At 48.1% G+C, this 24,816-nt stretch overlaps 3 protein-coding genes across 4 annotated transcripts in view; 2 read left to right on the top strand and 1 right to left on the bottom strand.

The window, feature by feature from the left end:
- Nucleotides 1–1,240: 1,240 nt before the first annotated feature.
- Nucleotides 1,241–6,101, top strand: LOC142025582 (natriuretic peptides A-like). Its single transcript, XM_075018059.1, has 3 exons — nucleotides 1,241–1,436; nucleotides 2,720–3,005; nucleotides 5,830–6,101. Exons 1-3 carry the CDS (start codon nucleotides 1,317–1,319, stop codon nucleotides 5,844–5,846), a joined length of 423 nt encoding a protein of 140 aa, XP_074874160.1. The 5' UTR covers nucleotides 1,241–1,316; the 3' UTR covers nucleotides 5,847–6,101.
- Nucleotides 6,102–6,238: 137 nt separating this feature from the next.
- The window catches only part of CLCN6 (chloride voltage-gated channel 6), a 38,740-nt gene continuing 20,162 nt past the window's right edge, over nucleotides 6,239–24,816 (bottom strand). Inside the window, exons 23-24 of one of the 2 annotated variants that reach the window (XM_075018058.1) lie at nucleotides 23,360–23,451; nucleotides 6,239–6,602 (exon numbers count right to left, since the gene is read on the bottom strand). In XM_075018058.1, coding sequence (XP_074874159.1) covers nucleotides 23,371–23,451 — 81 coding nt within the window. In that variant the 3' untranslated portion in view covers nucleotides 6,239–6,602; nucleotides 23,360–23,370. Of the gene's footprint in view, nucleotides 6,603–19,359; nucleotides 23,452–24,816 lie in introns of those variants that run through there. The other variant, XM_075018057.1, reaches the window with a different exon arrangement.
- LOC142000930 (natriuretic peptides A-like) lies at nucleotides 12,644–18,112 on the top strand. The gene is made up of 3 exons (XM_074975631.1): nucleotides 12,644–13,810; nucleotides 14,078–14,407; nucleotides 16,333–18,112. The coding sequence occupies exons 1-3, from the start codon at nucleotides 13,679–13,681 to the stop codon at nucleotides 16,336–16,338; spliced, it is 468 nt and encodes a 155-aa protein (XP_074831732.1). The 5' UTR covers nucleotides 12,644–13,678; the 3' UTR covers nucleotides 16,339–18,112.

The following is a 24,816-nucleotide window of genomic DNA, read 5'->3' as shown; positions in this document are numbered from 1 at the left end:
AGGACCGGCAATGGCGGAGTTTCTTTTGGGAGCATCCCACACATTATCATAGGGCCAGAGTCTGATGCCCTTCTTCACACTGAGCAGCATCTGGGTTATACAGGTGGCCATGGAGTGTCGATGAAACAGTTACCACTACTGACTTTCGTAATGGCAACGGTTCTACTGCCACCCCAGCATCCAGCCAGCAAGAGGAAGAGGAGCAGCTCCCCACTGCCTGGTGCAGAGCCTCAGAACCCCTCCAGAGGAGGCTAGCAGTGAGATCTTCCACCAGCATCCTCTCCAAGTTGTGTTGGGGGGACAGAGTTTGGGGTGTTCTATCTGGGCAGCCACAGCAGTTACATTGAAGTCAGCATGACTATTTGTGGAAGGAGCTGTTCTGCACCAGTGCCTCAGAATCCAGCTCTTGGAGAAGACAATTCCTGAACCTATGGTTGCTTATCATGCATGAGTCAAATTCATTCAGGGTCAAACCTTGCAATTCATGCTTAGACAATTGCCACTGAGGTCAAGGGGTTCTGGGGTTACTCAGCACCTCTGCAAAGGCAGCCTAAAGGTCCAGCTGTGTTGCAGGAGGGGAGAGGGCACAGGAAAGTGAGATTAGAGACCCTTTGTGGCAGGAGCTGTGCGAACAAATACAAAGACAATCCCAGTTGGGAGATTTCCCCATAACTCCACTGAGAAGAGAAAAGCCCCTGGTCTGGAGGTTCAGCACACACCTTGGTAACCCAGCAGCAGCGGCACATATTCCATATATAGAAGGGGAGCTTGTCCAGCGCTCTATATTTACTTTTAGAAGCTCTGTCTTTTCCAGATTCTACCTCCCCAAATCCAGGGCCTGGGGGCTCTTCCTTTCCCTGGACGAGCTGATGTCCCCTCCCAATGATGGGGACTTTGGAGTTGTTTGAGGGTTGTTTCCCCCCATTTCTGGGAATCTGACCACGAGGGTCTCTTATAACAAAATCGCTAAGAATTTCCAAGTGGACTATGTAATCTCTGCTCCTGGTATTGAGGCGGAGGGGAAGGGGGGAGGTGACATGAAATCACTGGCTTGTGACTTACATTCCTCTGTGGCAACAGCTGCCTCCTAATGACAGCTAAGAAAGGGAATCTTCTCCTGACGGAGCTGCGTGCCTGCCATGGGACTGGAATGTGCCCCAGATAAATCCACTGATAACATAGGAAGCAGGGATCACACCCAAAGGGTATAAAAGACCAGCCAGGGGAGGGAGAAAACAGGACAAGGAAGAGAGAGACCTGAAGGGACATCTCTGAAGAAGCCTGAACTTTTACATAGACTGACCCGATCCAGAGGGATGGACGCTAAAGGTTCATTTGCCTGCGGGTTCCTCTTGCTGCTGCTCATCCACTTCCAGTCCAGCAGAACCATCCCCGTTGCTGGCCTCAGCCCGGCCAGAGAACTGGCCAGCATGCAGGTGAGGGACTCTCTGCTCTGAGTTGATAGATTTCATAGGTCTCAGTAGAGTTTGGTGTGCTGCCGCCGCCTCTCTCCAGGGCAGAAGTGTAGCTAGCAAGGACTCACAGGGGAAAAGGTGACCCAGCCAACTTAACATGGTTTGCACAGTCAATTCCAAACCATGTGAGGAGGGGTTGGGGTGGAGGGCACTTTGGAGAACCCAGAAGCCTGGAGGGACTGATGCCTTCAGCTTGTGGTTCATCCGATGACCCTTGGTAGTTGCAGGGATTATCATCTTTCAAGTACCTAGGGGCAGGTTAGATAAATGTCTGTCAGGGATGATGTAGACTAGATGGTGCTTGGTACTGCTGCAAGAGCAGGAGACTGGACTCGATGACCTCTTGAGGTCCCTTCCGGTTCTATTATTGTCTTGAGGAAGAATAGCTCAGTGGTTAGAGCACTGACCTTGTAAAGCTCGGGTATCCCCTTGTTGGGCCCTCAAATGTATTTCATGATAACCAGGGATAAAAAAGGTCCTGAGGCTGTGGAAACTCTGCCTCTTCAAGACGGAAGCTGCCTTTTCTTAATGCTTGAGTAGAACGGAGGGCCCTTCCTCTCGAGATAATTCTAAAGGGATCTATGTAGCTTTAGAAGAGGAGACAACATCTTTTGAGGTGAGGTCCCTCATAAGATCTCTCACTAATGAGAAGCAGAAGATGCCGGTGGCACTGGAGCAGGAGACAAACGTACACATTCACATTCGGAAAACATTAGGAACAAACCTGAGTTGGTGTGGGCAGGAAAGAAGGCTGGTGGGTGGGAACTTTTTCATTTTCTTAAAGCACTGTTTGGTCACACAGCCAGACTCCCTCCAAAAAACCCCCACAGCTGGGAAATTAGGCACCTGAGGAATTTATAGCATCCACTGTCATAGCTGCTAGCATTCAGGCTTGGACATGCATGAAGAAGGACCCCAGTGACTTCAACAGGATTGTACATTTGCTTATAGTTCAGCAGATGCTTAGGAGCTCTGCTGGACTGGGACTAGCGTGAGCAGACCTGTGCAGGACCAAACCCTTAAAGAACAAGCTCCTTAAAAGTATTAGAACAACTGCCCCTAACAAAACAGGCAAAAGCAAACTGCTAGATTTCAGGTTGGACAAAGAGGACAGAGGTGACTCTCCCAGGCTGGGTGAGCGAGGGGTGGTTGCTAATGGCACAGGCGCAGACTGAGTGGGTAGGAGGGAAAGTGGGGGGAATTCCACTGGGATGGGATTTTCAGCCTGTGCCCTTCTCTTGCAGGCTCTGTTGGAGAGGCTGGAGGACAAGTTCTCCCTGATGGAAGCCCTGGAGCCCAACCCTGACCAGCAGGTGCCGGACACTCAGGAAGAGATTCCCCCTGAACTCTTTGATGAGAGCAGCGACCCGCAGCCTGAGCCCAGGCTAGCCCCAGGTGCCCCTCTGTCCTATAGAGACCCCTTCCTCAAGCGACTGAGGGGGCTGCAAGCTCCCAAGATGATGAGAGAATCGGGCTGCTTTGGGAGGAGAATCGACAGGATCGGCTCTCTGAGCGGAATGGGCTGCAACGGTGAGTCCCTCCTAACCCAGCTCCCTCCAGAGGCACCATTCTTATTGATTTGTGTTGCTGTAACACCTAGGAGCCCTGGCCACAGAGCAGCACCCCACTGAGGGAGAGGCTGTAGGAACACTGAGCAAACAGGCGATCCCTGTAAGGAGTTGACAGGCTAAGAACACCCGATGGACGGCCCTGTCTGGTCACGGCCTGTGTTCTTCTCGTTCCCACTCCTCTCCCTCCTGCTCACTGCACATCTCACTCCTTTCGTCTCAACCTCTCTTCCCACCTGTCCCACACTCTCATCTTTGGGCCTTTTACCATCTACCCCAGGCTCCCGTCTCCAAACCCATGGCTGAAACCCACTCCACCCTCTTTCTCCAGAACGGTGTCCTGCCAAACTCGGTCTCACCTTCTTGAAACTGCCCCCTCTGTGCAGAAAAGACCTACAAGTCTATGGCTCAGATCCTGCCCCTGGATCCATCCAGCTGGGAACTGCATGGGCACAAGGGGTCAAGTGTGGGACTGAAGCCTGTTTTTGCAAATCACCATACAAATGAGTGCCCCTGTATGCATTGATTTAAATAACAGTATTAATAGCATAGGGAAATGGCAAATGTTCCCCCCTGTTTTTCCATGCAGGGGCAGAATAAATTTGTTATGTGCACCACAGTATGTGTGGAGGTGTACCAACAACAGAAACACCTCCTGCCTGCTGTGGTTGGCTTCAGGCATGCTACTAATCTGCTGGGCAGCATTTGAATCTCTCCTGGGTAGCTGCACAAGAGCTCAGTTTACTAGGAACACTGGACACCAAAGTGATAGGCACAGCGTTAAATTCTGCACGAAGAGATGCTTCTGAGGCTAGGATGCCCTGCTTTTAAAGAAATGATGTACCTCACATTTGGCTTCTGCTTAAGAGGAAAATATTTAAAATTAAAATTTTGTACAGGTTGAACCTCTCTAATTTGGCACTGTCTCATCCAGCAACATCTGTAATCTGATTTTAGTTAGCCAGACAATCACTTATCATGGGTGTGGCCAAGTTTTCCCATGGTCTCATAAAGTTTGTTTAGAGGCTCTCAGTGTTCTGTGCTGTTATTTAGGTCTAATTTATTCCTAAACGTCTTCTAAGAGCCCAGTAAGCCGTGGACATGTTGGTAATCCTGCTAGACAACATTGACCTCCCGTGATCTGGCAAATTCTCTCATTCGGCACTGGTCACGTCTCAAGAGTGCTGGATTAGGGAGATTCAGCCTTTCATTAATTCAGAAGACTCTCCACATATATAGCGTTTTGTTTGGATATAAATACTGCATCACTGCAGCCAGTGGTGACTGCAAACCCATCATTGCAGCATTAGTCTAGGTCTGTTTTCATTAACCCGGCTGAGAAAAGTACAAAGAGTAAACTCAGCTGCAGAGAGGCAGAGGAGTAATTGAGGTGATAGCTGTGCTAGTCTTTGACTGGCATGGCTGTGTCGCTCATGGTCTGGGGAGGTGGGATATGCGACCAGCAACCCTCCCTGCTATAGATGCAGTTATCTCAGCAAAGGAGCACTTTTGTGGATATAGCAATGGGCGCCAGGTTGGAATAAATGATGCCTGCAAAAGCCCAGCTTTGCTGCTATAGCTGCGTCCATGTTCGGAGGATTTTGCTGGTACAGGAAAACGCCAATATGCTATCGGAATGAAACACTCCGGTGGACGTTGCCTCTGATTTCAGCACCAGATCTTCAGCTGGTGTAAACGGTGCTCATTGACTCATTGGAGCTATGCTGATTCGCACCAGCTGAGGCTCCAGCCGCTATTTTAATAATCTTAGGTGATTGTTACAAGTTTTTGGAAAGTTTATTTTGTGATAGCTAGGATTGGGAGAATTGGATCTTTTTAAAGAATTCCAACTGATAACATCAATGTTTATTTTTAAGCATTTTTAACCTTTGATTTTTCAGTGGGAGGAAACTAGCCGGGGCGCAGACAATTATTTATGACAGCAGATGTCAAGATTCAGAGTCTGAGAACATTCAGGAACATAAGCTGTCAATATCACACAACCAAACATAGCAAGTCCATATCCTTAAATCAAACTGCCCTATGTTCTCAAGCAGCATCATAGCTTGCTTAGCTGTAAATTTCAATTAACCCACAGCTGTATATTTTTTCATTTGTGTGTACAGTGAAATTGATATCCACTGACATTTACTGATAAAAATCTCATTCTTCCAAGCCTAGTTATAATTTTTAATCTGGCAGTGTCCTTTAAAAGCATCCCTGGTAATGATTTCTGACATCACATGGAGAGGTGTCTTTTTCTAACCCACCCTTTCCCCAGACAATTTACTTAACCCGGGATTTAACAAAATTGCTCAGCTTTTATATAGTGATTTTCATCCATAGATCTCAAAGTGCTTTACACTAGAGTCAGATATCAGAGAGGTAGCCGTGTTAGTCTGTAGCTTTGAGAGCAACAAAAAGTCTTGTGGCACCCTATAGACTAACAGATATTCTGGAGGATAAGCTGATGAAGCGAGTCTTTGCCCATGAAAGTTTATGCTCCAAAATATCTGTTGGTCTATAAGGCGCCACAAGACTTTTTGTTGTTCTTACACTAGAGTGTGAGGTCTTGTTCTAGGCCCATGGGAAAACTGAGGTATAGCCAGGGAAGTGGCTTGTCAAAGGTCACCCAATAAAACCACCTTCCGTCTGTTAATGAAGAACACAGCTTGGAGATTTCATTTTCAAAACCTAGCACTAGGATGAGAATGAGGGTGGCAAAGACTAAAAGACAGAACAAAGTGCATTCAAGGCCGTAACTAATTTTCATGACTCATTTGCAGGTTCCAGGAAGAATTAAAGGGACTCTCCAGTGCTCTGAAGCCTGTGTTACCGTGCTGATTTCTCCCAGGATGCTTTACATGTGCTTCCTAAACTCTTCCATGCGAAAAGTTATTCCTATTTATTTTTATTTATTTATTTATTTATTTGATGTTTTATAAGAACATTTCTTACTTTAGCACCAAAACGTGTTTAAATAAAACTAACACATTAGTCTTTTATGTTGAATTTTTTTCCCAGTCTGTTGCATTAAAAACCCCTGTACTCTCCTGAATTCAAGTGCTTACATTTTATTAGGTGCGCTGCTCTTGGTGAGGTACAATCTCACAGAGTGGAGATTCAAAAGCAGCATGGTTGGGGAAGCTGGGACAGAGATTTTCAATCACTCAGAGTCATCTTGGAAAATAGTTGGGAGCCTGTGGAGGGTGGTTAATTGCACACACAAAATGAAGTCTCTAAGCACCTAGGGAAAAATCTATTATCAGATGCTTTTAGATTCACAGTCCACCTCTAGTGTTTGCAGCATTCCCATATCGGGGGAGAGGCATTAGAGATTCTGCTGCAGAGTTTCTGGCATATAGGGACGAGATTTCTGAGCTCTGAAGATTTGATTACCATGATCCAGAGGCAGTTTCTGTTCACCATTCTCAGCTTCAGGGGACATCCTTTCCACTTAATCACTGCCATGTGCATGCTGTGGGCTTGATCCCGATTTCATTTACACTCATGTAATTGTTGACTTCAATGGACTTAACTCCCGATTTACCTCTGTGATCTGAAACAGACAGACCAAGCTTTTTAAAAAGATAGCCATCTAAAATTAGGCACCTAAACATCCATGTTTAGGTACCTAAATCAAGCCATAGGCCAACATAACCTGATTTGCTAAAATGCCTAACCCCTAGCAATTTACACTGAGGACTACAGAAGCGATGGATTCCAAGTGCTGTTGGAAATAAAGTTACTTCACTGGGTGCCTAACTTTAAGCAACAATTTCTGAAGATCTCAAGTCCAGAATCTTTTCCTCACAACACACCCCACAGCCAGGCCTGGCTGGCAGAAGAGCAAGGCACCGGTCTGTGCACTGGTGCTGAAATTAATTTGTCCCAGAAGCAATTTTTCCCCCATCAGTGTGTGGAATAATTTTTTTTCTATGGGCACTGAGGCATGTGTCAATGTGCACCACCCATAGGAAAAAAACCCTAGCTGTGGCCACTGTGCCAATCTCCTGAGTGTTCACCCAAGCAGATAGGGATCTCTGCAGTCGGCTGAGCCATGATCTCAAAGATGCTAGTGTAAAACAGGGGTAAACCCACTGAAGGAGACAGTTATGCTGGGGCAAGTCAAGTTGCCTGAGAATTCCACTTGCTTCCACTGAGATTAAAGGTGGCCGTGGCCCAAAGGGTACAGAGCAGCCATAAATTAAAGGTTTCCTTTGCTCTCGCCTTCCTGCTGCACTTCTCAGCCCTTCTCAGTGTGAGGGTTTCCCGCACCTTCAGTATGGTAGACCTGCAGGAATTATGTTACCTACTGTCCTCCAGGAGTTACTGACACATATTGCTGCTTCTATCACCACAAAGACTGCTGTGGGACCTGCATCAGTTTACCCCAGCTGTGTTTGTCTTAGTGACTCTCACCAGGGGGAAGATCAGTAACATGTTGCCCAAGAGTACACAGCCCCAGTTCAACAACAACCCTACAGGGATGTGATGTACAAGTTGGAAAGAGCTACTTCTTCTCACTGACAGTACTTGTTGGTAACATCACCCCCAAGACGAGGCCATGACTAGCAGACACAGTAACACAATGTAACAGCACCACAGCAGGGTTCTTGGTCCATACAAAGTCCAAGACTAGCTGCAGCAGTTATTTTGTGATAGCTCCAAAGGGCTGTGGGCAAGGGAATTCTGTTCCTTTCTCTTAGGTTGTTGTAATATAGGTAGTTTTGTGGGGCACTGCTAGGAGGGTCAGGTCAGGGTGAACTGCTTAAAAACAGGGCTACTTTTGACCCATGACTGGGGGGTCCTCCACTGTAAGGCACCAAACCAGTCACAAAGACAACTTCAGTGCAGCCACCCTGCAAGAAGTCACACAAGCAATCCCCTTACACACTCCAGCGTCTCTGGTGCAAAAGTCAGTCCCGCTCCTTACTCAAATGAGAGATGATGAAAACCAACCTCACCTAATCTGAACAGATTCTCCCAATCCCAAAGGACCAGCCCCATTCCCAGGTAAATTTATACCTTAGATCTTGCCTGAAAGAGCAGGCTGGACCAATCCATTAGAACTTAAAATCTAAAGGTTTATTAAAAAAGAAACAAAGAAAGAAAACAAACAAGCATGCAAACAGTTGAGAGTAAAAGCGTTAAAGGAATTAAATTACATACATCAATGCAAAGTAACTGATGTGAGCCTGAAGCAGAGGTGGATTAATCTGTTTTATAAATCTCTAGAATACATCCTGTGTTAGGATGGGGTCACCAGTCCTTTTGGGCTCGATTTATAGCAAAGATGCTCCTGAAGTGATGAGCTGGAGAAAGGATAAAGATGGAGAAGCTCTCCGAGGCCACCTTATACCCTTGCTCATGTGGAGGGAATTCCGCTATTCTCACTACTTGAAAATAGGTATGCCCAAGATATAATTCGTCACATGAGCAAGTCACATGTCCATGCCTGACTCAGTGCTTTTTTAGGTCTACGTGTTGACTGACTAGTCACAGAAAAGTGCCTCAGATGTGGCTCGAAACCACTGAAGGCCCGTTGTCCCTCAAGCACTCCACTTCACCAACAACCCTTTCACATCAGGTTGGTCAAACCTCCTGTTGAGGTTTCTCAGAAGCAAACGTTTGAAATACAATTCCACTGCCAATGCTCACAACTTCAAATACAAAAATGATACATGGGTCTGAGCACCACAAACAGAATCAGCAAATCATAAGCTTTCAGTGGAAACCTCACTTGGCTTGCTCTGTACAATATTTGGCACAAGCACACGATTGCAAAACAGAATCCAACGATGTCACAGTTGTGTCAACCTGGCAGCTACACAGTGTCTAAAAATAGCTGCGGTGGAGGTAAGAGCTCCGGCTAGTCACTCCTGTATGGACTTGGGGGTCAGGTGGCTACCCCAAGACACCAGCACTCCGCAGCCGCACTGCCATTTTTAGCCTGCTGACTTGAGCAGAGCATGGGCATCTGTCTACCTGTTTTGGGAAGCACACCCTTGGCTGCTGGGTAGAAATACCCCTAGTGACATGGCTGGCTCGCTATTTGCACAGAGGAAAGGTATCAGCTTTCCCTCTGCTGAGTATTTCTTAGTCCTAAAGGAGGTCAGGCCAGGAAGTGAACAGAGGTCTGCTCTATAGCTCTATTCCATGCTCTTCCCACCAATTGAACATTCTCTTGTACCACGACTTGAGCGGTCCCATGGGTGGGGCACTGCACACCCTTAGCAATAAATTCTCCAAGAGGTAACGGGGTTTTTCTAATGGGCTGCTGAGTTTGATTTCCACATCTAGGATCAAACTCCACACAGGGCAGAAGTAACAGAGGCTGTACACACATGACCTGTCCCGTGACCTGGATGAAGTGAGCTGCTGTTCTCAGTGGGTTTCCTATCTGAGCAACACATCACAAAACACACAATGATCATTGCACAAGACGCACAACGCACACGTATCATCCGGCTGCAAAGCACAGGAGCCTCTTCTTACACAACTAGTGCTGAGTCTGCATGATGGGCGCTACGGCATGGGCGCTACGGCATGCATGATGCCGCTACGGCGGCACAGCTATTGCACTGGAACACCATAGCCTAAATACAGAGGCACAAGAAGTACCCCCAAAGTTACTTGTGTAAATGTCCAGCTGCTGGGGGGGGGGGTCCTTAAGTACAAGTCACCAGGGGCCCTCTGGAAAACTACTTGAGTAAAAGTTACACACACCACATCTTGATTGTACTCAAGTATTCAGAAATGAAAGCAGCTGCACTGCTACCCAAGTAACTTTTGGGGTGCTCTTTCCTCCTCTGCCTAAATACCCCCCAGAGTGACAAAAAGGGGGGTTTTCCATTGCCATAGGTAATCCATTGTCGCTACCAGCTACCACTATGTCAACAAACCTAGCCAAGTCCACAGCAAGGATTAAATTGTCCAAAACTGGACAGAAACCACATTGGAGGAAAGAGAGAGATTTACACCAGTGCATATTGAGATGCTTTGATTACCAAAGGCATTATTACGGGGAAAAGTAAACAGGATACCAGCCACATGAAGCCCCATCCAAACCCTGCATTAATTGGCAAGAAAGTACCTTATTGTGTGCTGATGACGTGATAGATTGTATTACAGGCTCACCAGGGACAGCTGGAGCAATGTTACTTCATTTCCCTCACTATTTTCCTGGTAGCAGAAACCCCCTGTAAATGGAGTTCTACAGGGGGGCACTTTTATACCTGGATGGACCATGTGACCTTTGACACCAGGGCACTGGCATTCTGGGACATGTAGTTTAAGAGCTGGGTGGCCATTTTGTCCTGGGCATGTTAGTTAAAGACACTGCCCATAAGACTGAGATTGTTCATGCAAACAAAATAGAGTCACCCGATCCTACATCGTCAAAAGTGTCTAGGTTCCCTAGCCCTGCCCACATTGCACCACATGTGAGCATTTGGGTTTAAAGTTTTTTAACTCTTTTCTGCTGGGATCAAACTGGACCGGCTCACTGTGGCGAAACTGTCACGTGTTTTGCAGGGGCGAGGACAGAGGGAGAAGTTTGGGGTATTGTTATCATGTGATACAGAATCTGAAGTTTCATTTCAAAAGTTCAGCTTGTGAAGGGAGTGTAGCTGAAGGGCAACGTCCGCCTGAGTCTGCTGACAACCTGTGTGACAGCTGGCCAGCCTGGGCCTTGAGCTCAATGGAACATTACGTTTGTATTCCGGCAATGAGGAGGATAATTCAAATGTCACCTGAACTACCTGGCTGCTGCTGCAGAAAGCACTCCCGGCAGAAGAGGGTCAGCTGTGTTATGACAAACTGCCCAATCTGCTGGGTGGGGTGTCACTGGTGAGTAGAATTTGATTTGTAGGCATAGAGTAGGGGAACCCAGCCCCAAACTATTACAACCTCTGAAACGGTTTGATATTCCCTTGTCCTGCTTCCTCAGCCTGGCCTTGAACCCCTCTTGTTAGCAATCTCAGTGGTGGTGAGTGGTGAGCAAACTCCCTTTTCATCCCTAGAGAAGATTGCTCCTGGTCTGCTTGAGGGGAAGCTGGCGCTGGTATTGCTCTTGCTCCAGGGACTTCTCTCTGGGGCAATCACGAGGCAGCTGGCATGAGTATCACTAGCTCCCGGGGCAAGTTGTGTCCTTACCGCTTGGCAGGAATGTCTTGTGTTTAGGTCCTGCCTCACATTGGCCTGGCTGGCTGGTCAGCTGTTGTCTTCAAAGGGCACAAGAGCGGGCCCTCAAGGAGCAACATGCCACATGAGGCCTACCCCAGAGCTCTTTCAGAGGTGAGCACAAGACCTATGAGCATAGGCTTAGGGATTTGGGCTTGCTTAGTTTACAGAAGAGAAGACTTAGAGGTGATTTAATAGCAGCCTTCAACTTCCTGAAGGGGAGCTCTAAAAAGGAGGATGAGAAACTGTTCTCAGTGGTGTCAGATGGCAGAACAAGGAGTAATGGTCAGAAGTTGAAGAGGGAAAGGTGTAGGTTAGATATTAGGAAAAACTACTTCACCAGCAGGGTGGTGAAGCACTGGAATGCGTTGCCTAGACAGGTTGTGGATTCTCCATCCCTTGACGTTTTTAAGTCCCAGCTGGACAAGGTCGTGGCTGGGATGACTTAGTAGGGGTTGATCCTGCTTGAAGCAGGGGGCTGGACTAGATGACCTCCTGAGGTCCCTTCCAACCCTATGATTCTGTGATTTCATCAGCAGCCCTGCCCTACCCATCACAGCAGCGAGACAGGCAGGAGCCGTAGCAAACCCACACCACGCACCAGAGCAACTCTACGTGAGGCACCGCAGGGAAAGGAAAAGGAAGAACGACCCTGTTTCCAGCAACAAATCCCGCCCAAGCTGGAGCTGCCTCTCACCCAGTCCAGCAAAACCTCTGAAGACACATCAACGCTTTAAAAATATTTCTTCCCACTCGGCACCGGCGGGGGAAAAGGACTAATAAAGTCAGGGGAACGTGCTAGTGATGGAACGAAGAGTCGCAGCTGCCTGACTAAAGCCAGCGGGGGTCCTGCTAATTACAGGGATGAAAAGTGGGGCCCGACCTAGAAAGTTTGCTCATCCCTGCACTACAAGATAGTCTGAAATACCAAATTGCCCTGGTCTTGTACACATCTCCCTCACTTTGGTGCTGCAATTTTTGCCCTAAATAGGGTGCGGAGTCTTTTTTGAAAAGTGCCTTTGAAAAGTTTCCTCTCCTTCTCTACCCCTCTCCTCCTTCCTAGCCTCATTCTTGAATGAAATTCCTGACCGCTGGCAGTGAGAGCAGGAAGCCCTACCATGCTGAAAAGAGTGTTACATAGCTCTGCACCTTCAATGAATGGGACAGAAGAATATGGGCCAGATTCTCAGCTGGTGCAGGAATTAATGGACAACCTGCATAGCTCCAACCCCACAGAGCTATGTTGATTTACACTAGTGGCTCCCAAATTTTTCCAGTTGTGGAACACTTGGACTTCATGGTGTTATCTGTGGAACACTTCATCTTTTTTACATCATCATGCTAACTACGAGGAATGTTACTAATGGAAAATATTTCATAATATTTATTAAATTATGGTATGGTAAATGCATTTTAACAGATAATAATGAAACCAGACATTAACAAAATAAATATACCAGGGAGGACAGATTAAAACATAAATAAAATCAGCATTTTTACTTAATAAATGTAATGTGATGGATGAGCCAGATGGGGTGAACAAAACGCCTGATTTATTTTCATGTTACTGCAGCCCGCGAAGACTTCGGGATAGTGACAATAGTTTAAATTGGCCCTCTATCAAAAAAAGTTACTCACTGCCGGTCTAAATCTGCTAAGCTATTAAGAGACACAAGCGATGACTTAAAGTAAGCGCTTGTTGCCTGTTAACAAGCAGCAATGTTAAGAAAAATTGGTTACTGTAAAGTAATTTCAAGAAAACTCTAAAATCGAGAAAATTCCATCCCCAAATGTATTGTTTTCCCTGCAAATGGGGAAGAGACCGTCATTACTCAATTTCAATGCAGCACACTTTGCCGTAGCTCATGAAACACCAGGGTTCCACTGGACCATAGTTTGGGAATTGCTGATTTACACCAACTGATGATCTGGTCCCACATGTCTAGGTCATTCGCTTTAACTTTCTTGCCTCCTTTCATGGAGTCTCCTTCCCATATCTGCCCATTCAAGGTTTGGGGGCCAGTTGTCCAACACTTGCCTCATTGTTTCCGTTGTTAAGAAGCAAGAATCTGGCGGCATGGCTGAGAGATAAAGGTGGCGGGGGGCGGGGGGGGATGTTTTTTGGTGCTTCTCTCACACCTTTGAAGTGTGAAACCTCTTGAGACAAATCAACAGGAATGCGGCCCTCGCTCGGTTGTTCCGCTGGAGTGGATGAAACTTTGCCGCCCCAGCGTCAGCGAGCCATGGAACGGATAACTTTAAAAGGGAATCTTCTGCCAGCTCCTGTCTGAGATCCTTTATCTCGGGCAAGTGACAGAATGCGGCAGGCTTCATTCCTTGGGCATTACTCCTTCCAACTCTGCCTGTATAAAAAAGGGAGGGGCCGCAATCACAGCCTGTAGCGAGAGGGGGGCTCAATACTGGAGACGGGAGACAAACTTGGACTACAGCATGGGCTTGGTGGCTACCAATACTCTCCGGTTCCTGCTGCTGCTGCTGCTGTTCACCATGAAGCCCCAAGGAAGACTCAAAGCTCATCCCATGCCCAGTTCGGCCTTAGCTGCTGAACTTGCTGACTTCAAGGTAGGACAGCGGGCAGCACTGTCAGAAAACAATGCAACCTTGGCTGAGGGAGTCGGGGAAGGTGTGCACTGTGATTCATGACTGTAGTTAGACAGATGTCAGGGATGCTCTAGCCGGTGCTTGGTCCTGCTGTGAGGGCAGGGGGGCTGGACTCAATGACCTCTCATGCTCCCTTCCAGTTCTAGGGTTCCATGATTCTAAGATTCCACTGCCTAGGACAATTCTAGGGTAACGTTATCTCCCCGGATGCCTCTCTCTACATTTCAGACCCTGCTGGATAGCCTGGAGGATAAGATCCCATCAGAAGAAGCAGGTGCAGGTCTGTCCCCAGAAATGAACGAGCCGAACGAGGAAGCCCCAGGTGATGACTCACAGCCTCTAGCTTCCTGGAACAAAGAATCCATTAGACCCCCAAGAAAAGGCCTTGCCTATGGGCACAACAGCTGGGAGCAGCCGGAGAAACCTGCTTCTGCCCTGAGGAGCCAACTCCGAGCACTGCTGAACTCACCCCGCAGCACAAGAAGGTTCTCGGATTGCTTTGGCCAACGGATAGATAGAATAGGAGCCCAAAGTGGACTTGGATGCAACAGCTACAGGGTAAGAGGGCAAGTGAATGGACATGCACAGCTGGGGGACTGATACCAAGTAGAGTGAGGAAGAGGTGGTTATGATCTGGCCAGAGTTCCCAAGAAGTCACAGGTGGAGTGACTGGTCCACACTGAAAGATGGAGGTTGGGCTTTAGGGGGTTTCCTACCCAGGGTTCCCTCTAATTTTTTCCATCCATGGGCAGAATAAGTTTTATGTGTACTGAGGCATAAGCAGATGAGCACCACCAATAAAAATACATGGTGGTGGCTGTGGGCACCCTGCTAATCAGCTGGGCAGTACCTAAATCTCGCCAGAGTGGTCGCCTAAGTGCTCAGTTTACAGAGAACACTGCATCTACCACAATTCTCTTGCTGTTGTGCTGCAGTGTCCAGGTGAATAATTTAGAAAATAATGGGTCTTGAACCAGGCTTTGGGCCCCTGCTAACAGGGCACTGGGTGACGTGCTCTCTTCCTCACCTTTTCGGAGCTTTCAGGAAATGCTAATTTTTAGGAACAATGAAGACAGTGTCCTTTTCTGGCTCAGTCCCTAGAATTCAATGCCCTAGTTTAACATAAAGTGCTGTGTAAGCCCCATGGAACAGTGCACTCGGACAACATCATGGGTGCTAGAAGACCCACTCTAGGAAGAATCCTTTCCAGGGCGATGCATTTCATTCCAGAGCAATGGAATTTTCCATCCTAAATACCACAAAAGACAAAGCAGCATTGTGCCCCTTCAACATTCTGCTCCATTTAGTTTTTACAGCCTCAGCTGAAGGGGCTTCTGCTTGTTCTTCCCATGGGAGACTTGTCTGCTATTTATTAAGGTATATCTGATGCAAATTTCCCTCACTATTCAGACTCGAAGACAGTCTTTTCTTACTGCAGCACATCATTCAGGGGTTGTTCTCACTGGGTTAGATCACAGCCTCAGAGCCAACCTGTGTGAGGCTGATAATGTTACAATCAGGGCCTGTCCTCGACAGCTTCATGTTTTCTAGACACGTTACACCACCCCGTGCCAGTGAGGAATACCTATAACTAGCCAGCATGGAGCCGAACACACCTGGCCTCATCTATGCTGACTGTAAAGTCATCACACATTAGCTCACTCGCCTCTACAAGGTCCTGGGCTCACCCAATAACATTTTGCAAGTGAACGACTATTACCTTTCCGTCGCTTTCAGATCCCAGATATGGATAACAACCCCCCTAAAAAAAAATGTACCACTCCCACTATTACAAACCATGGGAAGGCTGCACTCAAGGCTTAAATGAGCTACTGGAGAGGAAACTGCTTCTAACCTCTCTCGGGATGGGATCAAGACAGAGGGAGCCCAATGACTTAAAATGGCAGCAGCCCAGCTACAGAAGGTGGGGGGAAGGGAGCGGTCAGGGGAAAGGATGGAGAAAAAGAGGGGTGCTGTTGGATGACTCAGTGGAAGAGGGCTGCTGAAATGCCCATAGCTGGTTAATTTGCTCCTGTCTTATTCCACTCTTTAAAACCACATGCTACATTTGTTCTGATTCAATTCTTTTTTAAGAGCAAGGATTGTTAAGCGGTGGGCCACAGTGCAAGCTCAGGCAAGTGGCTTCATCTTACTGAAGCCCAAGTCTCCCTCTGTGAAATGGGGATATTAATTTTCCCCCTCGTTGTCTGCCTTGTCAATTTAAACAGTCAACTCTCCAGAGCAGTAGTCTCTTGTGTGAGCGTACAGCACCTAGCGCGCTGGAGCCTGCTCTCTGGAGGAGCTGGTGATCGACTCAGGGGATTTCAGAACTGAAAACATATGGCAAGATGCATGAGCTGAAGTACCACACCTGGTACACCCTCCCCAGCAGGTTATGCACCAATGGTACAAACAATAAATCCTCCCAAAAGAGTACGGAAAAGTTTACCACTGACTCCACTTGTCTTTTTTCTTTCCTTCAGTTCTGAAGCTATCCCTGGAGATGGAGGCAAACCCGATCATCTTCCTTCGAGCCCTGAACACCCCAACCTCTTCCAAAATCAGATGCATCTTCTTAGCTCCTGGTTGATGACTTATGTTGCAGCAGCTACAACAAGTGAAGCTCAGCCGCTATTGGTCTTCACCAGTTTGCAAACAATTCTCCCTCCCTCCCCCACCCCAAGCCCAGCACCTTAGCATGAGTCAAACCACATACAGCATATTGGCTTTCTCCCTGAGGCATAAGGGTTAAGGGATAGTTTTAGTCCCTTGTCACTGAAAAGAATGCCAGAGTAGATTTCAGCACCTTGGACAGAAAGTGCAGGGGTGGTTTTTTTCCCCTCATCAAATAAATGAGCACAATAAAAGGCTACGGTTAATTTTTCCATTCCCTATGTGACCTGTGTACACAAATGCAGTTCACAAACCACAGCAAAACCTCATAGGCCTGCACTAATATACCTGGTAAATGTAAACAAGTGTCTTGGGGTTTCCTAACAAACGCTGGGATTTAACATGACAAAAATCCCCTTTAAGGCTGAGCAGAGGCAGTGGGACGGGTAAGTGTGGTCTTATTATAGATACTGTATTAACTCAGCTGTACAGAGTTTAATACCAAGGGCAAAGAGTGGCACTCCCTGCTCAGTTTACGCCTTTCTTCTCTGAACAAGACACTCACTGCTTCTGGCTTATGAATTAAACAGCCCCTCTACTCCACCTACATACCTGGCCCAGTCCCAAAGCTGACCGTGCTGTAGCCAAGGAACCAATCTCTGGTTCATACCTGCTGAGGCTGGTTTTGACAGGTGAACTACAGATGCACTGAGCTGCCTGGTGATGGCCACAGCCCTGAGCTGCCTCACCCGTTTAGACAAACAGAGCCAGTTGCCTCATTTTTCCCATCACCCTTGAGACACAAATGCAAAGGGACAGCTCTCGTTCCTACCCCAGCCCCGTGCGCATGTGACGAGGTATCGACTGAGTAAAGGCGCTTCCCTCCCAGCTGACACATCTTCCCTGATTCTCAACTGAGGGGAACTGCAGGAGACTAGCACTAGAGAAGTTACAATGCTGCCCATGGTCACTAACTCAAGTTTTCAATGTCCCCACTCCCTGAAGGGCAGGTGTGTCCCTGTCCGTCCCTCAGGCCCAACCCCTGCGATGGTTCCCTCCAAAAGATGTTTGGCTTCTGTTCAAGGGCACCATTTTGGGGTAGGGGCAGCAGCCATGTGTGCTTAGATACCACTTGCTCTTCTGCTCGTTTGCCTGCCAGGGAGCGAGAGGAAAGTGCACGGCTTATGCGCACGCCTCTCGGTCCTGGCTGGTGAGAGGAGAGGACAGAAAAGTAATTCACAATTCACGCACTTTCCCCACCCTCCGATAGTCGGGAGGGGGACAGGCAGAAGAACAAGTGGGTAGAAATGGTGTCCTTAGCTGAAACTGGATGACAGGAGGGATCAAGTCACGATTACCTGTCCCGTTCACTCCGAGGCATCTGGCATTGGCCATGGCTGGACAACAGGATATTGGATTAAATGGACCAGTGGTCTGACCCAGTGTGGCCATTCTTATGTAACTGGAAGGAGAGCAAGTGGTGTCCTGATATGCAGGGCTGCTCCCTCCTCTCCGCCCTCTACTGTCATGAAATGGTGCCCTTGTACCCATTTCCCCTAGAAGTTACCCAGCCTGCCCTCCCCCAGAGGGGCTCACGCTGGGCTGCACTGAAGTAGAGGTTAGTAACTCAGCAGCTGGTAAAGAGCAGCATCTGCCTGACAGTCTAAGATGAACAAAAGCGCAGCAGGAGTGTCTCCTAGGATGCAGAGGGGGGCCTGGGCTGCACCTGCTGCTGCCACCTCCACGAATTATATTTTAGGGGACAGCTTAAGCAGCTCTGACTCACGTTAGCGACTGCTAGGACTAAAGGTAAGCTGAGCTTTGTGGCAGGTAGCGATTTCTATGGCACAGAGATGGCAGCGCAGCTACTTGAGAGAAAGCAAAGCCAGCAAAGCCAGCCCAGCCTCCCCAACCAGTTACACAGGCACTAAGGATGAAGTGAGAGCACCACCAAACACCTGCCTCTGCTAAGGAAAAAGCTGAGCACCTACCCTCCATCTAGATCCCTTTTTAAGCTTACTGAGGTGCAAGGAGGAAGGCCAACTAAGAAAGCAGAATAGCATCTCCACAGCCTCAGAGACAATCTATAAACCACAGGGGACAAATCTGACCACTATTGGAATCAATGGCAAAAACTCCCACGTGATGTCAGTGTGTATGGAACTGGGCCTATGAGTGGTGGCATTGTCCTCTGTTGTAGTGAATGTATTGGGCACAAGCTCAACAGGATTGCAAAACTGATCAGACATGGGGCAAGGTAGTTAGAACCTCCAGCATTACCACAGAAACTGTGAAAACAAACAGGGTTTGAAAGGGATAAATGTATTTGCACAAGTCAAATTTGGATCTCAGGGGAAGAGGAGGAAAAGACTTCTCAGGGGGGCATGTGTCCTTTCTCCTTAGCAGCCGGGACTAGCAGCTGTCAGAGGATATGAGTCTATAGCCATTTACCTGAAACAGTAGGTTGATGCCCATGCCTGATAATGGGGGACCAAGGGGGAAACGGCATAGGTCCCCTCTGAAACACCAGGGGAGAGTTCCTTCATTCAGCTTCTGAGGGCTGGTGGGGACTGTAGGGGGGGCCAGCACTGTGCTCCAAGCAGCACAAAGGGCTGATGGCCCTTGCCACTGCCCCCCTACCAACTCTCCCTCCCCTGTAGGCTGTCGGCCCTGCTGGTGATGCCTATCTTCAGTGCCTTACAATATACAGACAGTTGAGGGGCCTGGCCCAAAAAGCTTACAGCAAACCCAGCACACATGACCTCCTACCTTGAAAACATGTTCATGGATATATGGCTGTTTGACCATTATTATTACTGGGATGGGAGAAAAACCCCAATAAAGTTTAAAAAAAAATCCCTCACGCAATGGGGAAGAAAACCACAAGGCTCAGCAGATGCGGAAGGACACACACACAAAGATTTTACTCTGACATGTTACGGTTACAAGGCTACATCCCAAGTGCCAAAATTCAAATAAAAATATATATTCATACAAATTTAAAAAAAATAGTTTATATACCCCGTGGGATTAGCTTACATCATCTTGTAACAAAACAGTGCAAGGAAAAAAAAAAAAAAAAAAAAGATAAGTGGCTGCCAGTGGCTTGGCTCATAGTACAGAAGAGTTAAGACTCGCTACCAGGCATTAACACTGCACAGGAACCCAGGAAACAGGAGGTAGCGCGCTCTGCTGTCCAGAGCTTTTGCCATCAATACTGTTCCATTACAATTGACTCTCTCTCTTAGTTTTACTCGGATGACAATTACAGGCTCCAGTAGAGCGTCTTTGTTAGCTGCTAAGCAGTCAGTGCCAGAGCTGAAGCAGTTGTGGGAAGGGAGTTCAGCATCAGCTAAGTCTGAGATGTCTCAGTGGAGGAGGGAATTGGGGATGCTTTGCAACTGTGGTAAGCCGGAAAGCCTGCGGTAAGAGCCCCGTCTGTGCTGCATCTCAGAACCGCACACACAACACCCATGAGACCACTTGATTCAGAGAGGAAGTTTCCCTGCTATGGGCCATATGCGACACTGCTGAGCACAGCTGGCGAGTCCGGTTGTGGATTCCCTTTAAAGCAGCTGGGCTGATACATTCTCCTGGCTGCAGCAGTGAAAGGAAATGGTTTCCTCGAGTGTTAGGTCTTCAGTAAGATGGATGCTTAGGCAGAGCAGGTGTGGTTGAGCACAAGCTGGAATCACAGCCTTTCCTAGGGAAGGTGCTCAGATATATGTGAGCAAGATGTTTCAGCATGGCTTACACCTCGGGCTCCCAGCTCCACAACTCACTAGTGAGGCCAAGGTGTGGTTTGGCAAAATTACACTGCCACAACTCATACACTGAACAAACAGGACATGGTTGGCAAAAGTAACTGATGCAAAATTAACAAACTGATGGGCGAGGGAAGAGAACTCCCAGATGGCATCTGAACAGAGGGGGAAGGACAGTATCTCTCACCGTGCTTATGAAGCAATAAAATGGTGCATGCAACGTGGCCTGTGTTACCAAAGCTGACACACCTTGTGTCTTAAATGCCCATACTCAGGGTATCTTCAGCCTAATGATGCAGGATTGCTAGACTGCGCTTGGGGACTGTCCAGGTGCCAGAATCCTTTGGACTGAAACTAATTCAACACAAGTGTTTCCAAACTTCCAGTTCACCTAAGGGGAGAGGGGGAAGGGGTATCCCCTGGAGTTTCTTGGACCAGCTCAGTCTCTTTCCAGCTACCAAAACCAGTACTGCCCCCGATCCACAGCAGAGGAAAAGTGAGTTACTTACAGTCCAGCTACAGGGATGGGTGAAACAGGCCGAAGACCCTTAGTCAACAAACACATATATAGAGCAAGGTGCCCCCAAGTCAAAAGTACAAGCCAAACTGGCAGCCTCCTTTAACTAATGCCCTGCCTGATGAACTGGATGGATGGCTGGGACTGAGCCATCTCTGATGTGGGCATGGAGAAGTACACTGGTGCCCCTCCCATTCCAGCGATGGAGCCCCAGGGAAAGGGGTACAAGAAAGGTGACGGCTCTAGGAAGGTGCCGTTGCTCTGCTCTGGCGAGTGGTGGGATCACTCCCACCCCCTTTGGGCTAGTTGGAATGGTGAAGGAGACCAAACCGCTGCCACAAGCCACCAGGACGGGGGAAGGGAGGCGTAAGGACTGTTCAGTGCACCTCGGCCACACACGGCACCATGCAGGCCAGAACGCAGAGCATGGATGCTGCCTGCTGTAGCCAGATGGACCCAAGAGGGTGAAAGTCGTGTGCCGAAGGGAGTTCTGTACAACGTGCAGCAAGGCTCCTTCCTTTCTGCTTTGCAGGATACGCAAAAAGGGCCAAAACCTGCACTCCAGACTCAGGGAAGAGCAGGGATTCACAGGCAGTCAGCTGTCAATGCTGTTGGGGGTGGGGATAAAAAGGGAAAGACCAAACCCACGGAAGGGTTTGCTAGATTGCACTGGGAGCAGTATGGGGGGTAAGAAAACCCCCAAAGCAAGTAACTGCTCTGCATGCTGGCAGCCCATTTTCCACTACACGTAATGGAGCCAAACTCTTGCGTCCCAGACACTGGATCTCCCTGTACCAACTCAACCACCCACAACCCAGGCTGCAGGGCAAAGCTTCACCAATTAATGGAAGAGACGTGCTTAGTAAAGGGTCCGGCCTGCAACAAGTATCTTCTGTGCACTCCACCTCCTCCTACCTTAGAGGGGTCAGAGTAATGCAACCTCTGCCACAAGGCCCATGGTGCTGCTCCACATGGGAACACGCAGCTTCAAGACAAACTCAAAGACCATGGATTCTACAACTGACACGTGAAAGTCCAGTTTTCAGAGTCCCTCTCCGGTTGGAAGGGAGAGGCCTCCAGGTGGCTCAGTTTTAGAATAAAGACTCCTTCCACAGCAAGGAGCAGCATGAAACAAGTTAACCAAAGGGTTGGTAAGAGGTCTCTGGGGAAGCTTGACTTGCATGCATTCCCCAGGTTGGCTGGACCAATCTCAGAGGAAGTAAGCAAGCACTGTCTGCGCTTTATCAAGCCCATCAGTTCTGCAACCCCTGAAGGCATGAGGCTGGCTAGGGCAGGAGTCTGCTGGAACAGCGCACTGCTGGCTAGGGCTGTACCTGCTGGAGAAACATACTGCCTATGACTGCCTTTGACTGGCTTCTAAGTGCTGACTTTACCCAGCAGGTGATTCTGCTGTTGCAACATCCCAGGTGCTCTGAGAGCTGCTGGATAGTCCCTAGACTAAGCTCCCTGCAGAGTGCCGGCTGGCAGGAAGTCTCAATCTCCCACAGCCCCTTCTGTCTGGCAGAACATGAATCACACCTTCTGTGTTCACGGAGCCAAGATAAGCCATTGCTGCTGCCAGAGCCTCTGAATCAGAGCTGAAGTAGTGAGGCTCATACACTTCACCCTGTTCAGCTCGGGGCTTGCTCGGCTGAGGGGAAAAAAAAAAAAAAAAAAGAAAACCCCATTTCCCCCTCTCTCCACAGCCAGAGGCCCCTGGAATCCAGAACCCCCAAGTGACACAGGATCTCTGCAGCAGCACATGATGTAATGCTCAAAAGAGGTACAACACAGCATTACAGGGAAGGGATAAGAGGGCCTTATTAAAAGGCTTCTCTTCAAAGGGGAAGCAGTGAAGAGGTTGATGGGATTTCTCTCTCCCGAGTTTCTTTTGTAGATGTATTAAGGGTTTATCCAGAAGAGAGAGATTAGAAGCAAGTTGTTTTGGATTCTTGACTTGCCCAGATGCTCTCAGCAGCCAGCTGCTGTAAGACACAGCGGGGATTCCAGCACCTGAAGGGCATTAGGAAATCAGGAGCTTTAAGAACTGAATTGAAAAACATGAAGCCAGAGTGAAAAAGAGTTCCTGATGGCAGAAAATTCCCCGCATCTTCCTCAAAGGAGGTAAAATGTTAATGTCGCTGAGAATAACCAGCAGTTTAGTTTTTGAGGATATTAGCAAACTGCAGTGGGTGATCTCAGCTTTGACAAAGCCCTTCTCCCAAGAGTAAGGCAACTACTGCACCAGAGTGGGGAAGAGACAAAACCAACAAGAAATTTGCTGCACTGCTCCTTACGGGACATGGTGTAGCCGGCACTGTTTCTGCCCTCAAAACTGCAGACATTTCTACAGGAATAGCGGTGCAGGGCAACTTCTGATGGAAGGAGACAGCCGGTGAGAAAAAAGCATTCCAGCCAAGAGCAAGGAAACAAAGCATCTCTCTAAGGCCAGCCAGCAGCTCTGGACTCAAGATAGCTCCTCTACGCTCCACCAGTGAGATGTTCTCTGGTCCACAGACTATGCAAGAGAGAAGCCAACCATCATGTCCTTGGACCTGGGGCCTCCAAGCAGAAAGCGAGGGCACGTGCAGGCTTGGAGGAAGGAGGGAGCCATACCGGCAGCGGAGTCAGATGGTCCGATAGTGCTGTCTCAGCCTTGCCTGTAGAAATTCATGCGTCAGGTTGTGCCGCGTTATTATGCCAACAATCTGGTGAGGGGAGAGAGGAAAGACACAAGTCATTTTCAGCAACTCATGTTAGGAGACAAGGGCTTGGTGGAGGAGAGGAGGCAGTAGCATTTCAACTGGCTGATGTGTAGGGGGGAAAAAAAAGCACAGGCTAGAAATCAAGGATAATTCTCCGAGATGCTTGGTTTAAACACAGGGCTGGGAGCCTGCTCAAGTTCTAATCCCTGCTCTGACATGACGTCCTTTCTTAAGGCTTGTCTACACACCAGAGTTAGGCCTGTGTAATGATACTGGTTTGCGAATTGTAGCAAAACCTGTGAATATAAAGGCGCTTTATAGCTTTAACCACTTGGCAAGGAGAATAAGCTGTATTGGCATCAGGCACTTTTATACAGGTATAACTGTGACCATCCTAGGGGTTGTTCCAAATTCAGCTGTATTTGTAGAAGAAAATCAAGCCACTAACCAAACTAATTACACCTGTACAAAACCAGCAAATAGTCAAAGCCACAGAGACACAGACAAGTCATCAACATCAGACTTTCTTCACCTGAAACTGGTTTCATATTGCCCACATGGGGTTGTTTTGCTTTGCGTGCTACATAATAAAGCCAATGTTTTCAGGGTCAGATGCATAATATCAGAGAATATCAAGAGATGCTCCATGTGCCACTGGGAGCAGCAGGTGCTCAGGATCCTTGGAAAGAGAGGATGCTTTAAGTGAGGCAACTAAATGGAACTGCTCCAGCCAATGCGTTAATGCACTCCAGTCTCTGCAGAAGAAAGAGTAAAGCTGTCGGATTCTTTCAAATTTACCTTCTATATGGTCCAGCTAGTCAGGTTTCTAGTCAGCCTCACTTTAATATCTCGCATAAGCGGCTTGGTCCATTCCTAGAGGGTGCTAGTTACATTTCAGTGTCTCATTTAGGAAAACAGTGCCTCAGTGCTATTTGTCCACTTGATTTCAGATGCCCACTCTTCCAAACAACCCATCTGGTCATGGCCCAGCTGTGCATAGCTGGGTCCTCCTCCCCCCTAACAGTGCCACACACACACTAGGAAACGGAGAGTAAGGAACACAGCCAGAAAGTACTTAAGACTACAGTTACAAAGGCAACCAAAACCAGGATCAGCTTAACTTTTACTGTAAGGACCCTGACAAGGACTGAGTCCAGCCCAGATGTGTGTTGGACTCTCCTCGGGAGTCAGTAGAATTAGGCACTTCTGACTGAGACGTTTTAGTTAATTTTGTTAATTACCTTTTTAACCTCAGACTCACTGCTGTCTCTTCCCACCAGCACAACCCTCGTGTAGGTGTACTAGACAGAGACTACTCATTAGCCCCACTCTGGGACCGCAAACAAGAGACTTAAGGTAGCAGTAAAT

This window comes from Carettochelys insculpta, chromosome 23 (genome assembly GCF_033958435.1).
Source record: "Carettochelys insculpta isolate YL-2023 chromosome 23, ASM3395843v1, whole genome shotgun sequence".
In the NCBI taxonomy this organism is placed as follows: domain Eukaryota; kingdom Metazoa; phylum Chordata; order Testudines; family Carettochelyidae; genus Carettochelys; species Carettochelys insculpta.
The sequence above is the reverse complement of the archived record's forward strand: the minus strand, read 5'-3'. Positions and strand labels throughout refer to the sequence as shown.

What these genes read in the sequence shown, in the direction of transcription:
- LOC142000930 (XM_074975631.1), top strand. Translation starts at nt 13,679, where the DNA reads ATGGGCTTGGTGGCTACCAATACTCTCCGGTTCCTGCTGCTGCTGCTG. An exon ending in CTGAACTTGCTGACTTCAAG is followed by an intron (nt 13,811 to 14,077) that starts GTAGGACAGCGG and finishes TCTACATTTCAG; the next exon opens with ACCCTGCTGGATAGCCTGGA.
- LOC142025582 (XM_075018059.1), top strand. Translation starts at nt 1,317, where the DNA reads ATGGACGCTAAAGGTTCATTTGCCTGCGGGTTCCTCTTGCTGCTGCTC. An exon ending in GAGAACTGGCCAGCATGCAG is followed by an intron (nt 1,437 to 2,719) that starts GTGAGGGACTCT and finishes CTTCTCTTGCAG; the next exon opens with GCTCTGTTGGAGAGGCTGGA.